The 27,670-nt window shown below is 44.4% G+C and overlaps 1 protein-coding gene across 1 annotated transcript; it reads left to right on the top strand.

Annotated features, from left to right (window-relative positions):
* The first annotated feature begins 19,814 nt into the window (after positions 1–19,814).
* Positions 19,815–26,900, top strand: Krt222 (keratin 222). The gene is made up of 5 exons (XM_050156746.1): positions 19,815–20,220; positions 22,746–22,966; positions 24,937–25,013; positions 25,193–25,325; positions 25,957–26,900. The coding sequence occupies exons 1-5, from the start codon at positions 19,969–19,971 to the stop codon at positions 26,183–26,185; spliced, it is 912 nt and encodes a 303-aa protein (XP_050012703.1). The 5' UTR covers positions 19,815–19,968; the 3' UTR covers positions 26,186–26,900.
* The last annotated feature ends 770 nt before the right edge of the window (positions 26,901–27,670 follow it).

The raw sequence follows: 27,670 nt of genomic DNA, 5'->3' as shown, positions 1-27,670 counted from the left end.
ACAAAAGAGCTGGTGAAGCCCAGGCCAGCGCTGTACCACTGGGCTATCATCTCCCTGGCAACACTTGGTGATGGCCTGAGGAGATGTTATAACTTAGATCTTAACTCTCCTCCCCTCAAAGGCCTGTGTGTCAAAGGTTTGTCCCTAGGGTGATACCATGAGGACATGGAGCCAAGGGGGAGATCAATGTGACACCGGAGACCCCTCCTTAAAAGGAGACAGCGAGCCTGCATAGTCACCATTACCATCCAGCACCCTCCTCACCAGGGACTCCAAGCGAAGGGGTCCACCCAATGGACCCACCTGAAACCTCTAAAATGGAGTCAGACAGAATGAACGTAGTTCAGAGGCTGAGCACTAGGCTAACGTAGGCAAGGCCCTGGGTTCGATCCCCAAGACAATAAATAAATAAAAATATATTCTCTTTATAAACTAATCATCTCAGGCCGTTTGTCAACATGATGGCATCTTAGCAGCCTGACACCTTCTAGCTTTGGAGTCTAGGAGTGTGCCCTGGCTAGAACAGTGTCCTGGAACTTGCTTAATACAGAATGTCTGAATATCAGGGTTCTAAACAGCATCTCAATCTTGGCTCCAGAGATCTCGTGGACTAACAATTCCTTGGGGTGGGGTCCCTCTCCTGGGATTGTAGGGAGCCAGGGACAGGTACTCCTCTCTTGTGACCATTAAAAATGTCTCTCCAGGCTGGGTGGTGGTGGTGCTCACCTTTAATCCCAGCACTTGGGAGGCAGAGGCAGGCGGATCTTAGTGAGTTTGAGGCCAGCCTGGTCTACAGAGCGAGGAGCGAGTTCCAGGACAGGCTCCAAAGCTACACAGAGAGGCTCCGTCTCAAAAAACAAACAAACAAACAAACAAACAAAAAACTCCAAATGTCACCAAGTAGAAGGGGGGGGGGAGTAAACTGTTCACAATTGCTTCTCTGCTCCTGAAAACAGGGTCCCCTCCTCCACTCCAGCAATGCTAGTCCCTGAATGCAGCTTGATATGGAAGTAACAGGGAGCCTGAGGTGGCCTCCTTCCTGGAGCATCACAGCTCAGCCTTCCCCAGATGTGAGCGCTGCTGAGATTATCTCTGATCTGCTTGAGAAGGGAGAGACCCATGCACAGCCTGTGTTATCTCCTTGCTGTGCATCTGCTTGTCTGGAAACCTTTACTCCCACTCCCAGAAAAGAAAAAAAAAAAAAATCCCTTGAAAAGTCGAAGCCAACTCCCAGACTCAACTTCAGGGACCCAAATTGCAAATCAGCACACTAGAAGAAACTCAGTAACCCAGAGAGAACAAAAGACAGACAGCAGGCTCCATGCAGCTCCTGGGCTTCCAGACACACCTGAAGAACGAAGCTGGGACCTGCCACCACCTGCACAAAGGACAGGGCTGGTGACAAAGCTACGCATATGATAAGAAAGACAGGAATGGGGCAGGGGGAGGAACGGGAATCCATTGATTTTACTGGCACTTTAAATTAAATGCAGCAATATGCTAAGCTACCAAGGCCGAACAGACTTGCGCCAAGCCCATCTATTAAATACTGCTTCGGTACTTAATACCCCACCCCTGCTCTGTGACGGCAGACTTAGTTCAGGAACCAGACCCTAGTCCCATTGATGGCTCCAGGGACAAGGGAGTCCACTGTTGTTCATCCAGTCAAACTGAGATCTAGGCCATCACGATGGTTCTGCCTTCCCATCTGTCCCAGTTGGCTTAACGTGTCAATCTGACACAGCCTAGCGACACCCAAGAAGGGAGTCTCCAGTGAGGGATTTCCCAGATCAGATTGACCCACGGGCATGTCTGTGGAGACTCTCTTCCCTGGTAATGGATGTAGGAGGGCCCACCCCATTCCATTCCCTGGGCGGATGGTCTGGGGCCTTATAAGAAAGCTAGTTAAGGGGCGGTGGTGGCACTCGCCTTAAATCCCAGCTCTCGGCAGGCAGAGGCGAGTTCGAGGCCAGCCTGGTCTACAGAGCGAGATCCAGCACAGCCAGGACTACACAACACAGTGAAACCCTGTCTCAAAAACACACACACAAATCAGAAAGCTAGTGAAGCATGGATCATCAGAAAAAGCAACGTTCTTTCAAGCTTTCTGCTTCGAGTTCCTGACCTGACTTCCCTCAGTGATGGGCTGAAGCAAGAGAAAGAAACTAGGGCTCCTACGCTAAAAACAGGCGCATGTGCCCCGGTGTTTCATACTTTGTAGTCATTTGAGGTTGTTCAGTTCAAAAGAAAAATGAATAAAATAAATATATAAAAGGCTAAAACCCGGTGATTTCAACTTAGGGTTTTTTAAAGATTTATTTTTATAGTGTGTGTGTGTGTGTGTGTGTGTGTGTGTGTGTGTGTGTGTGTACATGGGCGTGCAGGTGCCTGCAGAGGCAGAAGAGGACACCAGCTCTCCTGGAGGTGGCATTACAGGTAATTGTGAGCTTCTTGATGTGGGTGCTGGCAGCTGAACCCCAGTCCTTTATAAGAGAGCAGTATACTGTAGCTCAACTATCAAGCCTTCATGTCCCCAGCCCCAGGCAACTTAGAGTTGGAAGAAGCATTCCAGATATTACAATTTGTTTTCTTTTGTTTTGGTTTTTGAGACAGGGTTTCTCTGTGCAGCCCTGACTGTCCTGGAACTCACTCTGTAAACCAGGCTAGCCTTGAACTCAGAGAGATCCACCTGCTTCTACCTCCTGAGTGCTGGGATTAAAACCATGCACCACCACCGCTCAGCTTGATACTACAATTTTTTATAAATACTTTATAAAAACAAAGTTAAGCTCCTTTTTATTCATAAACTTTAAAACTGATCTTTAAAAAAGCAGTAAAATAAAGTGTAAATTCTTTTTTATTTAGTTATTGTTAAACAGGGGCTCATGGAGACCAAGCTGGCCTCTTCAAACTCCATTTGGTGATGAGGATGACCACAAACTTCTGATCCTCCTGCCTCGTCCTCAAGGCTGAGATTACAGACATGTGCAGGGTTTTCTGCAGTGCTAAGCGTAGAACCCAGTGCTTCCGGCACGCTAGGCAAGCACTATCCCAACTGAGCTTATATCCCCAGCCCAAGGGTAAGCTCTATAGGAAACCTTTCCATTATTCTCCTTCATAGTCTTCACTTCCAGTACAGCCCAAGGCCTAAAAGGATAGCTTATGCATGAATTAAGTCCTGTGAAGGCAGTCACCATCACATAAAATCAGAAGTCAACTGCGGAACCATTTCTCTAAGACGTGTCTCCAAGCACTGCTGGGTTTTTTTTTAAATGCATATCTATAATAATAGATGCGAATTTCTTAGATGTTATGACTGTCACATTTAGATGACTTTTTTCTGACATCATTTGATTCAGAATGTAGGGAGACATTCTTGGTTATGCTTACTGAAAAAGGTCAAAGGACATAGAGAAAGAAAAGAAATACACCAAGATTTTATTGTTGTGGTTGTTTGGGTTTTTTTTGTTTGTTTGGTTGGTTGGTTTTTCAAGACAGGGTTTCTCTGTAGCTCTGAAGCCTGTCCTGAAACTCACACTGTAGACCAGGCTGGTCTCAAACTCACAGAGATCCGCCTGCCTCTGCCTCCCGAGTGCTGGGACTAAAGGTGTGTGCCACCACTACCGGGCACACATCAAGTTTTTTAAAACATGACGTTTAACTAAAAACAAAAAGTCGGCCAAATAAGGCTTAAATATGTAGGTGAGTTGAAGGTGTTGTTTTTTCCAGCTGCAGCTTGTGACCTCTTAGTTAAAAATATTGAAATACAATCAGCATTTTTAAGCGGAATGGAATAGAAAATACCAAAACACATCACATAGAGATAGTAGGCAGTACTATAAATACTGTGCGGTAGGACCAGTGAGATGGCTTAGTGCCTAACGGTGCTTGCCACCAAGACTAACGACCTGCGTTCAGGCCCTGGGACCCACACTGTGAGTGGAGAGAACTGACTCCAGCAAGTTGTCTTATGCTGTTTCCTGCATGTACCCCCTACATCCACACACATATGACACACACAAACATCAAAAAAGTTTTAAATTTTAATAAGTAAAACAAGTATTATTTCACATATAATTAACAGCCCAGACATTAGTTAGGTATATGATTGCATCCCTGTTACCACAGCACTGAAGAGGAAATGGCAGGAGGATGCGAGCTCAAGCCCACCCTGGGGAGATGCTGTCCACCCATACCATCTCACAAAGGTCGTTTCACTGGTATACCTGTGTAGTGGTTTGAATGAGAGCGTCCCCCATGGGCTCAGACGCCGCCAAGTTGATAGCCAGGTTTGTGTAGGGTTAGGAGCTGTGGCCTTGGTGGAGGAAGAATGCCACTGGGGGTAGGCTTGGAGGTTTCAAAAGCCTCGCGCCATTTTCAGCGTGTTCTCTCTGGTTCCTGCCTGTGGTTTGAGAAGTGAGCTCTCGGCTGTTCCAGTCACGACGTCTGCAGCCTAAATCCACCATCCACTTCCATGATACGCTCTAATCCCTCTGGAACAGGAAGCCCAAATAAACCCCTCCTTCTAGAAGTTACCCTGGTCACGGTGTTTTAGCACAGCAAAAGAAACAGAACTTAGGGAATTGCAAGTGTTTTTCTTGCACTCTGCCGCCTCTTGCATCAGGCCATCGTCCACACCGCTGCCACACCTCCTCAGTTCAGCTTCACCCTCCCTCTTCTTCCCACAGCCTCGTGCTTCATGCCGCGCGTCCTCACCTTCAGGCGCCAACCTACTTAACCTGATGATGCTTCTCTCATGGCGCCTCCGGGCCCTGCTGCACATGCGCCCTAACTTCCCGCCACAGGCTGGCCTTTCCTCTGACCCCATACTTACCAACCCCCACTTCCTCTCTGAGTCAGCAATTGCACTGGCCTCTGCCCTCAGCAGCTCCTATGCATCGGCTGAGTCTCTATGGCCCTAAGAGATGGAGTATTCCTTTCCCATGGGAAAACTGAGACACTAAAGAGCTTGATCACAGCTGCCAAGTGATCTCTACCAGTTTCCAGCCCGTGCCGTGTGTCCCCAGAGCACCTGCTCTTAACACCAGGCGGTGCTCCCTTTCCTTAGGGAACAAGCCCCCAATTCAAAAGACGCACAGCAACTTCGGTGAGCATCTCGTGCAGCGAAGGCATCAGCAGGGCAGGGCAGCAACCCGCAGCCATCTCAGAGATAATGAGTTTTGAAGGTGACCAAGCTTGTGGCACCTGTAGGCCAACAAATCCTCCAGCCTCCAGTCTGGAGTCAGCGGTGACAGATGGTGCCGAGCCACGAGCAAGTTATGAAATGTGAGAAAAACAATTAGGGCAGAGCTGAGGCTCGGTGGATCCACGCAATTAATGGATTTTTTTTTTTCTCCTGGCCACGGCGTGAAAGATACCTGTGAAGGGTGTGGCCGAGTGTGCACTCTAATCCACTCAGCTTGTCCCACCAAGGGCTTTGCTTTTCTATCAGCTGGACTCGGATCGGATCAGAAGGGCTGGTGTGACAGCTGCACTTTCCCAATGGAAAAGCTTGCAGTTGAGGGCAAATGGCGTTTGAAAATGCATTGTACTCTTTTTCTTTTTCTTAATTGGACCCATAATATAAAGAGGTCATCGAAATATAAAAGTCAGGGCTGGGAGATGGCCTTGACAGGTAAGGTGTCTGTCATGAAGCTTGATAACCTCTGTTTCATGCCTAGGACCCACATAATAAATAAAGCAAGCTGACCTCCACACATTCTGTCATACACACACACACACACGCGCGTGCGCACACACACACACACACACATACACATGCACACATGGACAAATTAAATAAAATGTAAAAAAATAAAGTAAAATAAAGAATTATGGCTGCCAGGACTGAGAATCTAAATAAACAAAATCAGGAAAGAAAAGAAAAGAAAAAAAAGAAAAGAAAAGAAAAGTCCAACCAAGAGGTTGCAAAATTACAAGGATGTAAATTCTTGTAATCTTGCAGCCCCTTGAAGGTTCTTTGTGTCATCAAGAGGAGTTTTTCAGGCTACGGAGCATTTCAGGGAGCAGCAACTGCTGCAGGAACTCAGAGTGGCTTGTGCTGGGCCGAGATAGCCAGGAAGGGTCAGCTGGCCATCAGGTGAGTGACGTGCACGCCTTCAGTTTACGGCTAGACTGCCACACCTCTCCCTCCGGAGAGATCAAAGCCTACTGCCTACTAATTAAAGGTGTCACTGCAACCTCAGAGGGCTGATCTATCAAAGGCTCTTTATAGGATCAAGCATCTGGAAAGGGGAGCCACCTGCTTTGTTCACAAGGGATTTGACAGGAAGAAGGAAAGCGCTTTCCCTGATCCTCACGGTGCTGACTTCCAATATTCTTGTTCCTTGCAGGAGATGCTTGTCCTATGGCTGTTTTAGGGAGGTCCTGGAGACAATAGCTTTTGAGAGTTAAAAAACTAACACCCCAACATTTTCTCCAAATGCTCAAAATCATTGACAGGAACACAAACATGCTATTTGTGCCGAACGTGATGGTCTGTTGGTGAAATTAAGCTTCTTTAGACTGGGTAATTGCTGGTGTGGTGTATTGATGCCTTTAATCTGGTCTCACACCCAAGAGGGGAAGATTATCATTCCACTCTAATTATACAACCGCAATGCCTAAGTGAACAACTTCTCCTGGTCACACACACACAACCAGAAAACTGAAACAAACTCGAACCTTCCAGTGAGCATTTGCAGAACATAAAATGTGCACTATGGGTTTAACAATAACCCCTTAGGACAAGGTATAGAGGAAATTCAATAAAAAAAAATGTCTGCTGTAGAGCCATAGTTTGGACACATTCCTGTGATCACAGCACAAGAGTTGGGGGGGAGAAGAGGATGGAAGATCAGAAGTTCAAGATCATCCTCCACAAGACAGCCAAGTTTGAGACCAGCCAGGGATAGATGAGGTCCTTTAGAAAGAAAAGAAAAGCAAAGTAAAGAAAAGAAAAGAAAAGAAAAAAACAAAAGAAAAGAAAAGAGGAAGGAAGGAAGGAAGGAAGGAAGGAAGGAAGGAAGGAAGGAAGGAAAGAAAGAAAGAAGATTCTCTATTCTAACCTGAAAATAGGAGAACTATTAGGGAAGAGGAAAGGGAAGAAAAGAGGGTACAGGAAGGATGGACATGATCAAGGTATGATATATATGTGGGTAGATGAACGCATGGATGTGTAGATGGATGGGTGCGTAATGGACTGATATGTCTTATTCATTTATACAGTTAATTTGCATTAAAAATATCACTATAAAACGATTGCAAGAATAGGCGGGCTCGCAGGCAGAGAGAATAAAGGGGCGGAGAAACGAGGACAGAGGAAGAGCAATGAGAGAACAAGGGGAGGAGGACGTCAGAGGCCAGCCACCCAGCCAGCCTCCGAGTAAGAGTGAAAGTGAGATACAGAAGGGAAAAGCCCAGGGGCAGAAGGTAGATGGGATAGTTTAAGTTAGAAAAACTGGCTTAGAAACAAGCCAAGTTAAAGCCCAGCATCCCTAAGTGTGTGACTTATTTGAAAGCTGAGTGGTGGGACCCTCAAAAAACCAAAAGAGGGAAAAAAATCAAACAACAACTTTGCCCACCGAGTCGTCTCCCCACCCTTCGTTTGTCTTTTTGAAAGACTAACACTTGAAAGCTAAAGAAAGAATTTGCAAAAGCATGCATAAAAGATCACATTAAAAGGAATGAAGGAGACGGCTCTTCCCTGATTTTGTTTTGAGAGAAGGTCTTGCTATGCGTTGACTTTAATAACCTTCAGACAAGAGCCTCCTTGCCTCAGCTTTCCAAGTGCTCCTGGGATTACAGGCATGTACCACCATGCCCATTCCTTCCCTTGTTATTAGATTGTGTATGTGTGTGTGTGTTCTGGGAGTTAAAGGGACTATTCTTCCCTCATTTTTTAAAAATATTTTATTATATATACAATATTCTGTCTGTGTGTATGTCTACAGGCCAGAAGAGGGCACCAGACTTCATTACAGATGGTTGTGAGCTGCCATGTGGTTGCCGGGAATTGAACTCAGGACCTTTGGAAGAGCAGGCAATGCTCTTAACCACTGAGCCATCTCTCCAGCCCCTTCTTTCCTCATTTTTAACAGGAAGAAAAAAGACTTATTTTAAATTTTTTTTACCCTTTTTTAGTCTTTTTTTAAAATGTAAATAAATAGATGATAGACTGAGAGACAATAGATAAATAATAGATTCATAGATTATACATGATACACAGATAGACAGAAACTATGTAGTCAGGGTTACCTTGGTGACAGATGCACACGCTAAACATGGTAAGATCCTAGTTTCAATTTCCAGTACAAAGCAATTGTCAGCCCTTCCAAGGACTGTTCTTGTGACACTTCCTACTTCCTACCTTAAAACAGAGCAGCTTCTATAGAATCAAACTCCAGTCCGTGAAGCACTGACTTAAGAAGCACAAGGTCCTAGATTCAGATCCACAGCCCCTACATAAAGAGCTGGACCAAAGTCCCAACCTGGGGAGGTGGAGACAGGAGGATCCTTGAGGCTCATTGGCCAGCCAGCCTCACCCAATCAGTGAGCTCCAGGCTCAATGGCGATCCTGTCTCAAAAAATAAGAATACTAGCTGTGGCGGCTCATGCCTTCAGGAGGCAGAGGCAAGCAGATCTCCATGAGTTCAAGGCCAGTCAGGACTATTACACAGAGAAATCCTGTCTCCAAAAACCAGAGAGAGAGAGAGAGAGAGAGAATTGAGGAAGACACTAAGCTTTAACTTCTGACCTCCACAAGCACAGGTAACCCACACATGGACCAAGAGACACATATGGATAGATACAAATACAAAATCCACTAAGAGAAGAGTTTTGGTTTTGGGATTTGTTTGTTTGTTTGTTTTTTGAGACAGGGTTTCTTTGTGTAGCTTTGGAACCTGTCCTGGAACTCCCTCTGTAGAGGCTGGCCTCAAACTCACAGAAATCTGCCTGCCTCTACCTCCCAACTGCTGGGATTAAAGGCGTGCACCACCACCACCCGGGGAGAAGAGATTTTTTTTTTTGAAACATAGTTTTAAGTAGGTGGCTAATAGAAAGGAAAGGACAGCGCACACCCAAACATGGGCATGGACATCCAAAGCAAGAATTACACTGGAAGTTTCTTGTCAGTACCCAGATACAGGGCTTCGGGGTCCTCTCCAGTTACATCTCGAATGGTTGCTAAGAACTCCCCTTTGGTAAATGGCTCTCAGGGTGGTTTCTGGGGTGCTTTGGATAGGAACACAGTCACATAAGGCAAACCCACAGATCACAAAGGTTTCACAAGGGGACTAAAGCAAGCTTTTTACCATCAACAGAAGTTCTTGGAAGATTCTAGAAAGTGGCAGGTTTTCATCTGGACAAGGAGAAAGCCACACTTGATCACACACTTATACCTTTATGAGATATAATAATGTTGCTGTTTTAACATTATTTTAAACAGTTATGTAAAAGGATGGTAGCCTCTCTGTCAGCAACCTCCACAGCACGTTCATTGAATTGTGCTGGAATCTGTGACTCTCCAGGACTTCAACCAGGCACCAGGGTAAGGGGCTCTTCTCTCTAGCCCTTATTTTTCGTTTTTCTGTCCTGATCCATTAGGACCCAACAAAGATCTCGCTGCCAGAAGTGAGACGGGACAGAACATCTGTACCTGTGTGTGGATCTGGTGCGCGGGAGTACCATTTTAGTTACAAGCCAGAAAGAACCTCAAGACTCACGTTAGAAATAATCTTGAGCGACAGGGACAAGGGATGAGTTCAGCATGTGGCATACGCCCTGCTTGATCACTCCACATGAAATGCATATACAGGACTTATGGGCAAGCGTGGAAGCCTTTCTCATCCACATGAAAACCTGCTGGGAAATGCTGACAGACAAGCACGTGCCATTGCAAAACTCTCCATCAAAGTGCGCTCCTAACTGACACACGGAACAAGCTCAGCTGCATCGTGTGGAGACACGCTATGTCCCGTGACCAGAAACCAGCCGCATCTCAGAAAAGGGGACAAGCCGGTAAAGGCCTCTCATCCACAGCAAGTTTTCTGAAAGATTAAAAAAAAATTCTCTGTTTGCTGACTAGTCATGTGTCTTTAATCCTATTACAATATAAGCTTGATTTAAAAATATCTTAAGCTGTTAAAGAAATTATACTTCATAAATCAAGGAATGCCCAAGCCCTGTGAGATTATTGACCAAAATTAAGATAGTGGACTGACCTGTCTATCTAAAGAGACGCTTAAGTACAAACTGCCTGGAGGGAAAAGCCAACCAGTGTAAACTTGCACTGCCAGCAAGTCTATCTGTGATGCTTTTTTAAGTAAAAACAGTACAAGGCCAGCAGGATGCCTGGGCAGGTAAAGGGGCTGGCTGTCAAATCTTATGACTTGTGTTTGATTCCCAGAACCCACTGGGTGGAAAGAGAACAACTCCATCAGGTTATCTTCTGACCTCCACACACACACCATGGTGCAGGTACTCACAGCCAGCAAATAAATACGTGTTTAACTCTGTGTGTGTGTGTGTCTGTGTGTGTGTGAACAGATAGATAGCTAGATAGATAGATAGATAGATAGATAGATAGATGATAGATAGATAGATAGATAGATAGATAGATAGATAGATAGATAGATAGATAGATAGATAGATGATAGATGTTTGTTTGTGACAGGTCAGAGTATTAAATGGATTACAAGTTATCATCCTTGTATATAGCGATGTAATCATATAAAAATAAACTGACCTGTTACTTCCCTTTCGATATTTTTCCTTCTTCAAAGCAAAACTCCCATTCACGATTGTCACACGCTCTCACAAGAGAAGGCTGAAAGGGATGTCATTTTCTCCAAAACCTAATGCCGCACGCCTACCGTGTCATTTAGTAAAAAACCGCCAGCATGACAGCCAGCTGTCTGCCTCCTGTGCTCGAGTTTATGAACAGGAAGAACCTGAGAAATGGCGTGCTTCCGAGCTACCTGTCTACCTCCTGGCAATCCACTTCCTTCAGCTCCTTCGAGCAGACAGGGAATACAGAAGACGCCTCTAAGAAGGACATTTCCGTTCAGGTAATACCAGACAGAGGTGTGAGTGGAAGTCACAAATCAATGACTTACAAGTGGAAAATCCTGATCCAGCCGACATTTGGCACAAGGTGGAAGCCGAAGCTAACTGTGTCTGCTTGACTCACTTGAGACTGTATAACACTGATGAGAGAGACGGTAGGAGCATCCTTATCATCTCTTACAATCGCATAGTGTAGATTTTTTAAGGCCGAGCACTTTTCATCCACAGAAAAGGGGGCTGAAGTGATGTTCCCATTGACCTTTCTCTTCCTGTATCACATTGTTACTCTGTGATCATTGTCTTTGGAGAAATCTGAACAAAACCAAGAAGTTTCCCGGGCCTTGGTCTCAGAGCAAAGGGAACTCGGACCCAGACACAGGTTCAGTGGAAATACCACTTCCCCCTCACAGAGATGTTTCCTGCTTTCTCTGTGCCTGGCCCGGTGGGGAGGCTATGATGAATGAGTCAGACAGACAGGCTACGGAGCTGAGCTTCCAGCACTGGGAACAGGGATTCCCATCCCTCTCTTGAGAGAACAGCCTTCCCACAGCAAGGGGAAAGAGGATAAGATTAAGGGATGGGCTGATGTTGGATCTTAAGAAGGGGGCTGCAGATCCTGCACCTGCATCATAGAGCCTAGGAACCCACCAAACCGGAGGGGTGTTTGGGGATGAGAATATGTAGAACTGTGCCCTGCTCTGTAGATTGCAAGCCAGGCAAAGAACAAGAGCCAAATAGGTTCTGGGTGCACATGGAGTCTGGGCAGAAGATGCCAACAAACAACCCACCTGCTATCTCCTTGCTCACCAATCCTCAAGTCCTACCTGTGAGAAGATGCAAAGGAGAGAGTGGCTGGATGCTTCAAAACACGTGGCTTGGCTTGGAGATGTAGCTCATTTGGTGGGGCACTTGCCTTGCATGTCCAAAGCTCTGGGTTCATTCCCCAGCACCCTGTAAACTGAGTATGGTAACAGAAGCCTGTGACCCCTGCACTCAGGAGCTAGAGACGTAGGGTGCGGGGGAGGTCACAAGATCAAGGAAGCTCTTAGCTACATAGCAAATTCAATTCTAGCCTGGGCTACATAAGACTCAGTCTCAAGACAAATTTTAAAACTAACAATTATACAAAAGGCTTCTTCCTAATGGATGCTGGGTGGTGGTGAATGCCGAGACTCGTGGGTGCAGAAGGGGCTGAGAAAGTGGCAGGTGACAGATGGGAACTCACCCCTAAATGAGAGGTGTAGCATTCCATCTAAGGCTCCAGGAACATCATTGTTGCAGGGGGGGGGGGCAGAAAAAATGGAAGAGCCAAAGGATAAGAAGAAGGGATGGGAATGCCACAGCCGTGGCAATCATGAACTCAAAGTGGCTTTAGATGCCCACACTGGGTCTGCACAAGAGTAGCCCCATCAACAGTTGTGCTGAACTATTTCCTAACAGATTCAGGGAGAGGGGGGAGTCATCGCTTTTAGGCAGGCATGTACCCACTGGTGACCCCACTGTTCTCCAGTGGGTAGGTCCGATCAGATGCTCACACAGAGAACTGTAGTAAAACGAAGTAATTCACAAAACAAAGCTGGAAGTCATGAATCTGGAAAAGGGATTATGTGGGACTATGGCGAGGAATGATAGGAATGAGAAGGAGATGTGGGACTGGACAGCCTGCAACTCTAGTCCCAGGGGTTCCGACTCCCCCTTCTGGCCTCTTCAGACACTACAGGCACATGGTACACAGATGATGGGCAAGCAAACACCTTAACACAAAAATAAATAAATAAATCTTTTTTGAAAGGGGTAGGAAGAAATGTGATTAGAATACATTCATATGCATATGAAGTCATCAAAAAACAGGCTAACTTAATTTTAATGGAGAAAAAAGAGGCGTGGTGGCACCTTATTGAAAATAAGGCACGCCTCCTTTTCTTCAGGTGTTTTTTACATGAATTTTACATGGATACACGGTGTGTGTTTGAAGTCTGAAACATGATGTTGTGGTGTACACAGGGGTGGGAAAGTGATTTCAGTAGTGAAGAGAATGAACGCTCTACAGTCTCACAGTTATGTTTTTAATGACGGGAGCAGCTACACTCTATTTACTCAATAAAAATGCCACAAGCCAGATAATTTTAACTGTATATTAGATCTCTAGGCTTGCTGGGAGCAGTGGCACACATCTTTAATCCTGCAGTCCAAAGGCAGAATCAGGCAGATCTCTGTGAGTTCAAGGCCAACTTGGTCTGCAAATCGAGTTCCAGGACAGCCAGGACTACATAGAGAGACTTCTTCTCATAAAAAAAATAAATAAATAAATAAATAAATAAATAAATAAATAAATAAATAAATAAAGGGCTGAAGAGATGGCTCACTGGTTAAGAGCATTGCCTGCTCTTCCAAAGGTCCTGAGTTCAATTCCTTGCAACCACATGGTGGCTCACAACCATCTGTAATGAGGTCTGGTGCCCTCTTATGGCCTGCAGGCATACACACAGACAGAATATTGTATACAAAATAAAATAAATAAATAAATATTAAAAAACAAATAAAAAATAGATCTTTAGGCTTGGTCATCCTACCTACCGGCCACTTTGTGCCTTTTGACCTTCGCTTTCCCACATCCTACTCCACAACCTACCCATAGTTTGTTCCCACAGCTTGGCTGTCGTGAATTCTTCAACGAACGCCAGAGCCAGGCACCTTTGAGAGTGAACCTAAGAGCATCTCTGTAAGAAAGGCAGCCACACTTGTTTATTCTACAGCATTCTGAAGCATCTAGCTAATGCTCGCATGAAGCCCCCAAATGGCGTCTGATGAACGACTGTGACTGCTTGTCTTAATAAAGAGCAGTGTTTCTCACAAGTAGCTACATCTTTCTTTAAAAAAAATAAAGAAAGAAAGAATTTGAAGTCTTGAAAGGACTAACCTTTTCGCTCTCATGCTTACAGATGTGTAAATTCTAATCCCTTGGAGCAAACCCGGTGCTGTTGTCTTTACGCATGCGTAAGTATGCGAAGAGCATTTCTTTTTTTTTTTAATATTTATTTATTATGTATACAATATTCTGTCCATGTGTATGTCTGCAGGCCAGAAGAGGGCACCAGACCTCATTACAGATGGTTGTGAGCCACCATGTGGTTGCTGGGAATTGAACTCAGGACCTTTGGAAGAGCAGGCAATGCTCTTAACCACTGAGCCATCTCTCCAGCCCAGCGAAGAGCATTTCTTGATGTGCACGAGGAACAAATTTCAAATTTGCACTGTCTAACCCACTAGCTACGAGCCACAGAGTTTTATTTTTCTCTGGTGCTGGGGCTTTGCACAGACTAGGCAAGCGTCTACGAATGAACTCTATCCCCAACCTATTGAACACTATTGGTGTGTATGTACGTGTGTGTGTGTGTGTATTTATACACTGTGTACATGTGTGTATAAGCCAGAGATAGATGTTGGGTATCTTCTCCAGTCCCTCACCTCCTTATTTTTGAGGCAGGGTCTGTCGCTGAACCTGGAGCTCGTGAATCTAGTTAGGATGACTGGACAACCAGGTCCTGTTCTGCCTCCGAAACGCCTGTGTTATGAACGCATGTCACTACACCCATTTTTTTTAATGCAGTTCACGCACGCGCGTGCACACACACACACACATTTTTTTTTTTAAACAAGAGGCATATCAAAGGCCCTGTGAGTTTTAGAACCAAGATCTGACTCATTCACTCTGTAAACAACAACAGGCCTGTTCTCAAAAAATATTTCAGTCACATCTAACACGGTCGCCATCTTGAACAGGAATCCAGGTGAGGAGGGACTGAAGAAGCAGACAGGGCAGTCAGCTTGCGGTCAAAGTCCCTCTCTCAGTGATGCTGTTCCTTCTGTCAGCCAGCTTGGGTAGGACACTTAACCCCTCTGACCACAGTTCTTCCATCTTCACAGTTACAAAATGTCAGGAACTGAGAAGATTGGGCCAAACAGTGTTACTGGAAGAGCTGAAGACGTGTCTCTAAGTGTGAGGTGCTGCTCTCTGCACGTTTACAGAAACATCAGCCTCAGAGGGTGCCCCGCCACAGGGACCAAGGGCTCGCTTCCACAACACGGGCAGTATTCACTAACCCACGGCTTCCACACCGCTCCAGCGCCTGCTCCAGACTCATGACTTCAGGAGTTCCCTTCCATCCACCCCACTCAGCTGTCAGAATACTTGAGACGGAGAACACGTTCAGGTGGCTTACCACACCATTTGGGTTTTCCTCACTGTTTTAAGTCAACACACGAAGCTCTGGGCCCCATGGCAGCGTTTTCGTCCACGTGTGTCACCGTCCTTTGTATTCCAACCCCTTTGCCATTCCCCACAGCCTTGCCCTTCTGTTGATTCTTCCTCCAGTCTGTTTCTGGTCACCTGGGTTCTTTTACCCTCTGTTTTTCTCCTCCTCCCCTCTCCTTTTGTATTCTGTTAAAAAAAAAAAAAAAAAAAGTCCAAATGCTGATTTAAAAAAAGAGAGAGAGAGAGCTATAAAAAAAAATTTTAGGGGCTGGAGAGATGGCTCAGTGGTTAAGAGCACTGCCTGCTCTTCCAAAGGTCCTGAGTTCAATTCCCGGCAACCACATGGTGGCTCACAACCATCTGTAATGAGGTCTGGTGTCCTCTTCTGGCCTGCTGACATACAGACAGAATATTGTATACATAATAAATAAATAAATAAATAAATAAATAAATAAATAAATAAATATTTAAAAAAAATTTTAACTATTATATTTGGAGCCCAGTTTAATGCCCACACAATAACACAATATCTATACACAATAAAATTTGGTTTTGTTTTGTTTTGTTTTGTTTTTTGAGACAGGGTTTCTCTATAGTTTGGGGACCTGTCCTAGAGCCAGCTCTTGTTTACCAGACTACTGGCCTCAAACTCACAGAGATCTGCTTGCCTCTGCCTCCCAAATTTTGTTTTTGTTGTTGTTGGTTGGTTTTGGGGAGGGGTTGTTGTTGTTTTATAGGTTTTTTTGTTTTTGTTTTTTGTTGTTTTGGTTTTGTGTTTTGGGTTTTTGTTTTTTTTTTTTTTTTTTTTTTTGGTGATGGTTTGGATTTTTGTTGTTTTGTTTTCTCCCCACCCCTTCCCAAGACAGGGCCTCGCTATGAAGTCCTGACTGGGCTTGAATCCAAGATCTTTCTGATTGAGTCCTGAGGTAGCTAGCATGCCTGGCCACCATGCCTGCCTAACAACAGTGTTCTTAATGTCATGACTCATTCCCTACCACAAAATAATAGAACACCCCGCCCCCCACAGACCAAGCGTTCACACGTGCAGGGTACCCTAGCAGTGACCTGTGGGTGTCATTTTCTTCTCTTCCCTGGAGTTCTGAGGTTTCTGCTGTACCAACCAACGACAATGGGCGCGAACAGTTTCTCACATTTGCATAATTGACTAGCCGCGCGAGTTTCCCTGCTTCTGCTGGGGAAATGGATCTCTGCATCTTTAAGGCTCCGCGGGGCTGTCTGCTCCGGCGACGCAGGCAGGCAGGGCAGGCTCTGCCGCAGCAGCGACTCATCCCGTCGCTAAGGTCCAGTTAGCCAAGGTGGAGGATGGGAAAAGAATGGAGCTGTCCCAGCTCCTCAATGAGATCAGGGCAAACTATGAACAGCTTCTCACCAGAAATCAGATAGAGACGGTGCTGTCCACACGGATGCAGGTAATGATTTCATTCAGCCAGGCACCTTCGGGATAAGGAGACAGTCCATGTCTCCCCGAGTCCTGTCCCGGCCTCTCTGAGGTACAGTATTTCTTTTCCACGCAGCATCTACTGGGGAGGCAATGTAGGTGTTTCTGCACTGGGTCTGGAGTGGCAGACAGGGATAAACCCGGTGTCTGCGCGGCTGAATGACCGTTCAATAAATATTGATCGATGAATTGGGATTTTATGTAGATCATAAGGTGACGGACCGTCATTACTAAAGCACGGGGTCAACACACAATAAAATGGTGCACTCCGACCTCTTTAGATTTTTCTGGAAAGACGCATTCCAAATACTCTTCAAAGATATTATGGAGTTATAGAAGCGATTTAAAAACATCTGTATTATGGAAGCTTGATAGTCGAGATTGTTTGCCTGCACATTCTGAGGAGGCGATAAAAGCAAGTAAAATATTTTTTGAAAGGTTTCTATCGTCTTTCCCGTGCACTCAGCTTTCTGCTGATTGCCATCGCTATAAATAGAATCATCAGAGTGTGTGAACGCGGGTTTCAGAATCAGAGAGACAAATTCTAGCAATCAAAATTCCCCCAGCTGGGTAGTGACTCAACACTGAAAAGTACCCATTGTTGCATCTGGACGGTAAGAACTGTTTACTTCTGACATAAATGCAAGATATTTAAAATAGACGAACGAAACAAAGCCAACTCAGACCAAGGCTCAATTCAAAATATAATATATAGATTTATGCATGTGTGTATATATATATATATTATATATAAACTGTTAGCAAGAAATCACAGGACGTCGTTCCATTAGCAACTGAAAGATCATTGTAAATTTTGCTTGTGGGTAACATTTTCAGTGTTCAAAAAGAAAGACCAGTTCCCTGGATTAAGTTCCCTGGATTAAATAAGGTCACTGGGCTGCTGGTTTAGATGCTGGAGAAGTTTGTTCGCCTTCATATGATAGGGGGAAATATTAAGAGATGACGACTTTTGACAGTTATAAACCAAATGAATACTTTATTTTACCAAGTAGAAATCTAAGTTTCGTTTACAAGTCCCCATGCTGAACCGAGTGACTACGAAGAAAAACAGCAGAAACTCTCGCGAGTTCTGTTTGCAACATCTGATAACATAAAGGTTTTGAGAGAAATGCTTTCCCCAAGTAATTCACAAAGCCAGTTTATTTTATTACCACAACATATTGCAAAGCCCTGGGTTCAAACCCTAGCACCAAGAGGTAAATAAGTCAAATAAAACAAGCATATAGTTGCTGCACTAAAAAGTTACCCCAAAAACTCAATGGGCTAAAATTTAGATTATTGTATCCTGACTTGTAATTCTGTGGGATGAGGAGCAGCCTGGGCTGTGGAGACGCTGGTGCTATATGAGATGCGGAATAGGATGCAGTCACCTCAGGGTCCTACTGGCTGGCATCTCCAAATGATTGGCTAATGTGTTTGGAACCTTGGCAGCGGTTTGCCGAAAGGCTGACTTGAAACACCTGAGCCAGCTTCTGTCTCCACGTAGTCTCTGGTCCCTCTCCACCTAGCTTCCTTACAGGACCCTCTCTAACCGGGTATCTGGATTTCTTCTACAATGATGACCCAGGGCTCCCCAAAACATAATGTGGAAGCTGCCAGGCTTTCTTAAGGCATAGCCTTGAATGGGCACAGCGTCACCTCTACCAGACCCAACTGGTCACAGCAAGACTCAGGACATGAACTTGGGGAGGGGGGGATTCACTGGGGATCATCTTGGGAATCTAGCTAACACCCAGTTTACCTGCCAGTTTCCTACTGGGAATCAAAAGACCAGTGGTCCCCACAGCCTTATGCCATTTCTAAAAGTCTTTTCATTCTTTTTTATAGTTGTTCCTGTAGTTGTTGTTGGTTGCTTGACTTTGCCAAGTTAACACTAAACATGTGATCAGCTGATGAAAGAAAGAAAGAAAAAATTACCTCCAGCATCTTTCTTTTTCCATTTTTCGGTCAGGGGAAGGGGTGATTACATGTATGTGTGTGCATGTTTGCATGTGTGTGGGTGAACTGTGCAAGATTCACAAGCATGTTGGTCTGTCTCGAACTCACAGAGATCCGCCTGCCTCTGCCTCCCAAGTGCTGGGATTAAAGGCATGCGCCACCACCGCCCGGCTCAGAGTCTACAAATTCAAAAGAACATTAAAACGTTGTCTTTTTTTTTTTTTACTTCATATCAACTCAACACATTGCTCCTAATGAGGTCAAATGTTGATAACGTTGTTAACTAGTGTTTTCTTTTAATTCCACCAGCATGAAAACATTTTAAGCAAAACAGAGAATACCAAGTTTCCCCCCCCCCTCCACCCCATGCCTGCCCAGGCAGGCATTTTACCACTGAGCTACACACCTTCCCCTAAGTGTTTTTATAATAGGAGAATATTTAGAAAATAATCTTTCAGATGTATTTTTGAGAGACTTAGAGGATAGCTCAGCTAGCGTTACTGTGAGAGTTTGAGGACCTGATTCTGACCAGCAGGCTCCACATATAAAAGGGAAACATGGCGGTATGCACGTGTGATTCTGGCAATGCGATCTGGAGACAGGCACGCAGATCCCTGGGCTCACTGGCCAGCCAATCTAGTCTCCTCAGCAAGCCCGGGTCCCAGTGGGAAACCCTGTCTCGAAAAAACAAAAAAATGAACAAACAAAAAGATCTTTGGAAAAAAGTAAAAAGGTTTTTGCAACACAGAACTTTAAGAACCTTGACGCCTACGACAACTTGATTTTCTGATTTCCTAGCATAGTAATACATTTTCTAGTGGTGTCTCCTCCCAGTCCATCCATCCAGAATTGACCCCTTTGGGGATATACAGATGTGTATCTGCCTCTAGGAAGCAGCTTACAGGAAAAAAAAAAAAGTTGAAAAATATTCACTGAATTTCCCTCAATCTTTAATATGGACACATAAGGGAATGTAAAAGAATCAGAGGTCACAAAATTGTCTCGAAAACGTTCTCTTCGTTAAAACAGATGTGTTTCTCTGTGTTTCACAGGCTGCTGTAGTGGGAAGGGACTTTTCGGATCATTTTACAGCAGAGGTGATGGGGCTGGGAGCATAGCATAATTGACTGGCTCGGGGATTTGATTAATTAGTGATGAAACACTGGAGCAGACACTTGTAATCTAATAGTGAAAAGAAGATGCTATTCGATTCCTGTATAATTGTTCTATGGTTGCTTTTAAGCACCTCCCTCTCAAGAATGCCCTTTGGGGTTTTTGTTTCTCTTGGGTTTTGTTTTCTTGCTCTTGTTGTTGTTGTTGTTGGCTGTTGTTATTGTTGACTCTCTTGCAGCTAGAGGAAGATATAACGAAGAGAATGGACAAGGATGAGGAGGCTCTGAAGGCAGCTCAGGCAGAACTCAAGGAGGCCCGCCGCCAGTGCCACCACCTCCAGGTGGAAATAGAGTCTCTCCACGCCGTGGTAAGGAAGAGCACCTGAAACAGGCTTGCTGCACCCCAGAGGCTAGTGATTTAGGGAGCGGAGGGGCCTTGGGAAAGAAGCTTGCTGGCAGAGTGTCATGCATAACAGAGGGAGGGAAAGAAGCCACTGAGCACTGGCCCGGAGCCTAGCTCTCTCCCGCCCTGTGACTGTGAGCAACTCACTGGAGGTTCCATTTACACTTAGAAAAATTCAGTTTTACTTCTCATTGCTCTGGGGCTTCCCGACAGTTGATAGGGAAAAAATGGATTGTGTGCTGCTGTTATCTATAGCCTTCCAAACATTGGCTTCTTGCATTGGTGTCATTGAGATTTCTAATGGGAAAACACTTAAGCTCTTTCCTAATATGCCTTTTCCTATTACGTTTGTTTGTGTGTGTGTGTGTGTGTGTGTGTGTGTGTGTATGTGTGTGTGCACGCGCACACGTGAAAGCCAGTTCACGACTCCCACCATGTGGGGCCAGGGTTTTAAACTCAGATTGAGACAATACCTCTGTCCACTGAGCCATCTCATTGGCCTCTAGCATGCCTTTTATAAGCAGTCTGCTTCACCTTTGATATTCATTATATTTTCAATAATTTACAAAATCAAATAATTCAGAATGACAGTAGGTAAATCACAATGTAAACCTTTTCTTGCCAGAGGAAATATTACAACACTATTTTGAAATACAGAAAGCTATCTCGTTATGTATATTTTAAAAAAATATCCAGTACTGGAGATTAAACTCAGGGCCCTTGTGCATGCTAAACAAGTGCTTTACCACGGAGACAGGAGCCACATCCTCAGCCCCTGCTCCTTCTTGTTGTTGTTGTTGTTGTTGTTGTTGTTGTTGAGATACCGTCTCACAAAGTTGTCTAAGTGGGCCTTGAACTGATGCTCCTCCTGCCTCCACTTCCTGAGTAGCTGTGATTACAAGTGGGTGTCGTTATGTTCAGTTGCTAAATATAATTTTCTTTTGGGGGAAAAAAAAGGAAGACAGGCATAGTGGCTCATGTCTATAATCTCAGCATTTCAGAGGCTAAGGAAGAAGGATTGCCAATAGGGCAAGGCCAAATTGAACTTCAGAATGAACTAGTCCTCCTTACACACACCAGTAACTCCAAGTTCAAGACCAGCCTGGGCCACATCATGAGACCTTGTCTCAAATAGCAGGAAGGGGGCCAGCAAGATGGCTCAGCAGGTAAAAGTGCTTGCCACAAAGCCTGATACCCTGAGTCTGATCTCCCCAACTCACATGATGGAACAGAAAAAAATTCCTGGAAGCTCTCCTCTGACTTCCACGTGCACACATTTGCTTGCACAAAATAAATGTTAAATGTCAGGGGCCAGCCTCGACAAAAACAACTTTCTTCCAGAGTGGAGGCGTGGAATTTAGAAATAGAGTAAAGAATATGGCCGGGCAGTGGTGGCGTACGCCTTTAATCCCAATACTCGGGAGGCAGAGGCAGGAGGATCTCTGTGAGTTCGAGGCCAGCATGGTCTGTAAGAGCTAGTTCCAGGACAGGCTCCAAAAACCACAGAGAAACCCTGTCTCGAAAAACAAAAAAACAAAAAAACAAAAAAAAAAAAAGAATATGAAGACGCGAACGAAAATAATAAAACACAAAGATATATAGGATAGTATTGGGAGGGAATTTCAGTGAGTACTGAAAATTCATCTGTGTTTAATTTCCAACTGGTTAATATACCCCTGACTACAAAAGGTAGGAGTAGAACAAAAGGACTACATTATCATACAAATTGAAAGTCATGGGGTACATTCATCGCCCTGCCATTGACTCAAGCCCTGGACCAATCACTCTGTGGGCAAACCACTCCCTGGGTGGAATCCCAAGTTATTTCCATAAACGGAACTGGAACTCAGTTGGATCCTCAGACTTTTGTTTTAGGTAGGAACCAAGCACTTCCCTGTTTTAGGATCCCAGGTCCGGCCACACCTGTTGACAATAGCCTTGAGAGAGCAGAACTCTTTGAGTTAGGAAGTACAACCTCAAAAGAACTAAAAACAAGTCCCAAAATCTCTGACCTTTGGCCTCTTTGGGCCTCCACAGTGAAAGAAAGAAAGAAAGAAAGAAAGAAAGAAAGAAAGAAAGAAAGAAAGGAAGGAAGGAAGGAAGGAAGGAAGGAAGGAAGGAAGGAAGGAAGGAAGGAAGGAAGGAAGGAAGGAAGAAAGAAAGAAAGAAAGAAAGAGAAAATTCAAATAGCAAAAAAAAAAAGTCCTCTTGCATAAGTAAAACACAACTGTTATAACCTTTCAAATAAAAAAGTGGTACTCCAGGTGTGACTTGGTGCCTATCCTGTTTAACCTGTTTAAGCCCCTGGTTTTGATTGCTAATGCCAAAACCACAAATAAAAATAGAAAGACAGATAATGGGTGGATGGATGGATGGATGGATGGATGGATGGATGGATGGATACATAGACAGACAGAATGGAACAGGTGACGTAGACTTCAGAAGCCCATTCTGTGTCACTGGTTCACTGCTGCTGATATCTGTCCATAGGAAAGGGGCCTTGAAAACTCTCTGCAGGCCAGTGAGCAGCATTACCAGATGCAGCTGCAAGACCTGGAGTCTGTGGTTGACAGACTAGAGAAGGAGCTGCAGGAAGTGAGGTGCGGCATCGAGAGGCAGCTTCAGGAGCATGAGATGCTTCTCAACACGAAGATGCGCCTGGAGCAGGAAATTGCCACCTACCGCCGCCTACTAGAACAGGAAGAGCTCAGGTACCTGAGTCCGCATCGCTAATGGCACAGGGCGGCATGGGGCCACATTCACAGAGCCACTGTTGATGCCATCAGAGAAACCAAATCCAAAATAAAGCCCACCGCCACCACAGCTGTTCACTGAGCTCCTATGGCCAAGTGGGATTAGCACACCCTCCAGGTAGCATGAAGAACCATGTCCAGCCTGCTCACACCAGCACATTCATAGCCAGAGTTGGCTGTTACAACTCTTGTTCACTAAGGTGGTTTGTCTTGGCCTTCCCACTTTCTCCATTGGTTCTCTCTTTTAGAACTAGTCTGCATTTCATAGATCACTCCCAAAGTTTGGTGACTCACAACCTGGCCCTGAGTTCCCACCCCCACCCCACAGTGAACACCAAAATGATATTACTATAGTTAGGGGGTGGGTGGAACTCAGCTAGCGGAGAGGCTTGCTCAGGATGCATGAAACCCTGAGTTTTCCCCAGCTTCATGTAATCCAGGCACCAGGCACGCACGCCTGTAATCCCAGCACTCGGGAGGTGGTGGCAGGAGGGTCAGGACGTCAGGAGGTTGGAGGCCAGTTTGAGTTCCAAGAGACCTTCTCAAAAAATGAAAAAGAGTAATAATGTGATTCTGCTAAAGCAGGGAAAGCAATACTGTCCCAAGCCATATTTAAATGGCTTCAGGTACCCTGAGATTAAAAAAAAAAAAGTTAAAGGGGAATTCTTATTTATTCAATTTTGTATTTTACAACCATTTATAAGGCCTGAGACCCTTAAACATGGCATTACCTCCATGTCTCCATATTCCCATGACAATAAATCTTTTTTCTTGCTTGTTTCAGAATTCTGAGTCTTCTGCAAAACAAGATGGAATAAGTTTAGCCTGTGATAAGCCTTGGCATTTCTTAAATCCTTCAAAATCATAAACTGAATTCAAAATATACCACTTACTAGCTGAGTGACCTTGGACAAGTTACTTAACCTCTCTGTGCTTCTCCTCAGCAAAGTGAGAATAATAGTATCTACACCACAAGATTACTGTAGGATCTAATGAGCTAACATCTGTAAAGTGCTTAAAGAACTACCTAGCAAGCCGGGCGATGGTGGCGCACGCCTTTGCCTTTAATCCCAGCACTCGGGAGGCAGAGGCAGGTGGATCTCTGTGAGTTCTGTGAGTTCGAGACCAGCCTGGTCTACAGAGCTAGTTCCAGGACAGGCTCCAAAGCCACAGAGAAACCCTGTCTCGAAAAACCAAAAAAAAAAAAAAAAAAAGAACTACCTAGCACATGGTGCTTTGTAAAAGATATATGATTTTATATATAGTGTGAATGTAATATGTTATTAAATAATGATCATAGATGGCAATTCTGGCAATTCCTAATCATTTGAGATATTGACAGATTGGTTTTTAACATTTTAATAATTTTCTAAATTTGTATTATTATATTTGATATAGATACAGGCAGATACAAATGAACAGTGTTATTACACAAAAACCAGAAAATATAACGAACAATGTTATTAAGTAGTAGAGTTGTATTCCTATGACTTTTGAGGTCCTACATGTTAGCATACTTCTAGTTTCTCCAGTCTAAGATGTTATATTTTCTGGGAATCTAAACTCCGCCCTTTTGCCCTCAACCCCACCCACCCACCCAACCTTAACCCACACCCACCCTGCTAACTCCGAATTTGATATTTAGTAGTCTCACACAGCTCTTTTGGTAATATAGATGCCTATCTATACAATGTAGAAAATCGGTCTGTGTCTTGTCTTAACCTTTATAAAACTAGCTCCTAGTGGCCTCCGCTCTTCCTTGTGCCTGGAAGGCACACTGACAAAGACACGGCATGGCCTCGCGCATCACTGCTGAAGAAGCATTTCCCTTGTGTGAGCGTAACAACTTACCCGTTCTCTCGTCTACTTTCTTCTTGTTTTTGTCTCTTACTTCTGCAGTGTTGTTTCCATGACTCTTTCCGTTTCAGATATTATGGTTGTATCCAAGGAGAGAGAAAGGAAGAGAAACCTGCCAGGAGTAAAGTCGGCTTTCTTCTGCCCTCGGGTGAGTTTCCCACACTATAGACTAACCTGAAAACCGGCCTGTTGTTTGTGGAGGTTATACAGACAATTCTCCAACGCGGCAAGAGAAGGAATTTCAGTACTTCAGTGTTGTGATTTCCCGCCTCCACTCTATGTCCCTTTTCTTTTCCAACCTTGTAACCTAATGTAACATTTTCACAGCCATCATAAATGAGATATCTTTTTCGACGAAAGTCTCACAAAAGTATGAGAGTGAAAATGGGGAGGCCACGACCAAACCGGCAGTGTTAAACGGAAACGTGAAGGAGAGCGCGGGAGCTCGCGGCACCATTCAGTAAGTAGAACGGCTTGGCCTATGAAGCAGTGCTAAAATGATGACGTTCACTTCAGCAGCCTTCCAGAAACTTTCGATAAACTGTGGTTTTTTCAGGCAGACACGAATAGACACAAAGAACAACACAAAGGAGACTGTGAAAAGAATTCATTTTTTTTTCTAAAACTTAAATCAGATCATAAAAATTGTATAGAGTCCCAGCATCTGGGAGGAAGAGGCAGGTGGGTCTCTGTGAGTTCAAGGCCTGCCTGGTCTACAGAGTGAGCTCTAGAACAGTCAGGGCTACACAGCAAGCCCCTGTCTCAAAAAAGGTAAAAATAATTGTGTAGAAATTCCACAGAATTCCATATTAAAGATTATATTTTTGTGGTTCTGGTGCGGAGAGATGGCTGTGGTAAAGATGGTGGCTCTCAGCCATTCGCTACTCCAGTTCCAGGGAATCTGACCTCCGTGGGTGCCAGGCATGTACCACTCGGTACACATACATGCAGACAAAAGATACACATAAACAAATCTAAATTGTTAAAATCTCGCAACCTATATATTACACATATTTCTATTCATAAATATGAACTAGGCATTGTCTCTATCTCTTCTTCTATTAAAAAATGTTTTTATTTTCTCATTTCAGGACAGAGAAAGTGGATGAAGTTATAAAAGAGTGGGAAGGTTCGTTCTTTAAAGATAACCCCCGGCTGAGGAAAAAGTCTGTTTCTCTTCGATTTGATCTCCACTTAGCAGCCACCGATGAAGGCTGCTTACAGAGCAGACAGGATAATCTGCCAGACATTGAAGTCAGGCTCATCATGAGAAGATCATGTAGCATCCCCTCCATCAAGCCCCCGCCAGCCACCAACTAACCCAGAGATAGCATCTATCAGACACTAGGATGGACCCAGGTTGGCCATGCCAATGCCCAGCCCCGAATGTAAGTTATTCCATGTGTACAGATAATGTTAAGATGCTGTGGGCTGTGGATCTCTTCAGAGAACACATATAATAAGAGGTAAAGTTGCTAGGACTCCAAAGACGAGCATATTTTTTTTTTGGAAGGGGCAGTGCTTAAAAATAAATCAGAAATTCAGTGTGGTTTCTGTTTTATTTGTCATCCAAATAGTCTTTATCCTGCTGAGTGTTATCAGAAACTTGAAGGATAAGGTGACTTGGTTAAGTCTGTGACTTCCCTCCATGGCTGAGCATCCTCAGGATAATAAAACAACTGGTCTGGATACTCAAGAGTCACACTGGGTTACTCTCCATGGTCTCAGGACCACAGAACCTAAAGGGTTTGTCCTTCTAAAAAGACAGCAGGTAGGAAAAACGTGTAAGGAGTGCACTCCGTACTCTTAGGATTTTTCCTTTTGAGACAATCATTTGAACCCTGGGAATTGAGGAGAAGTGGTCCGTCTGCGAGCAATTCTGGATGAAGTATAGAGCACACCTCAAGGCTATTTTGATGATTATTAAAATTGGGGTGTCCTATCCTGATTCTTTTAGAATCAGTATCTGATTTGCGGGAGAGTCATTTGGTTGAAAGAACTGTAAAAGTTGTATTCTTTTTTTTTTTTTTTTTTTTTTTTTTTTTTTTTGGTTTTTCAAGACAGGGTTTCTCTGTGGTTTTGGAGCCTGTCCTGGAACTACCTCTGTAGACCAGGCTGGTCTCGAACTCACAGAGATCCGCCTGCCTCTCCCTCCCGAGTGCTGGGATTAAAGGAGTGTGCCACCATCGCCCAGCTAAAAGTTGTATTCTTACACACACACACACACAAACACACGACTGCACAAACATCATTCTAAAGCTAATTGAAAAGGTGATTACTCCAGTTACTAGGACACTCAACCGCTCATCATCTGAACTCTTCCATCCAAAACGCCATGTTAGTAGCATTGGCTACAGCCTTAGAGAAGGTCCTCTCTGAACTAGGAGAAAGAGTTCTTACAGTCATTTCTGTGAAGCAGCAGCATAGCATTGCTAGCTGGGCTAAGAGTGTCTGCGGGACTTGTTCTCAACTGTTCAAACTGTAACAAAGGTGTAAAACATATTTATGAATAAGTGAAGAGTTGTTGCAACATTTTTTAAAACAACATAATTTGTTTAATGCAGGTATATTGGAGACCTTAGATAATAAATACCTGTTTTAAGGCACTAGATGGTTATAGGCTTTTTTTTCCCCCCTAAACAACAGAAGGAATACAAACCACTGTTCTCTTTCCAGCTGAAGAATCCTAAGGGCTACAGCTATGCTAGCATTTTACTGCAGCCTTCAAAATCAATCCCCCATCCCTCCCTCTCTCCACATGTGTGTACATATATGTATATATTTTGACCAGTAAATAGGCTTTAG

The sequence above is a fragment of the Alexandromys fortis genome, unplaced genomic scaffold (genome assembly GCF_014885135.2).
Source record: "Alexandromys fortis isolate MF-2015 unplaced genomic scaffold, M_Fortis_MF-2015_v1.1 scaffold_31, whole genome shotgun sequence".
NCBI classification, from domain to species: Eukaryota; Metazoa; Chordata; class Mammalia; order Rodentia; family Cricetidae; genus Alexandromys; species Alexandromys fortis.
The sequence above is the reverse complement of the archived record's forward strand: the minus strand, read 5'-3'. Positions and strand labels throughout refer to the sequence as shown.

Coding starts and splice junctions, on each gene's coding strand:
- Krt222 (XM_050156746.1), top strand. CDS start 19,969: ATGGTTGCTTTTAAGCACCTCCCTCTCAAGAATGCCCTTTGGGGTTTT. Junction 20,221..22,745: donor TAGAGTCTCTCCACGCCGTG/GTAAGGAAGAGC, acceptor ATCTGTCCATAG/GAAAGGGGCCTTGAAAACTC. Junction 25,326..25,956: donor GGAGCTCGCGGCACCATTCA/GTAAGTAGAACG, acceptor TTCTCATTTCAG/GACAGAGAAAGTGGATGAAG.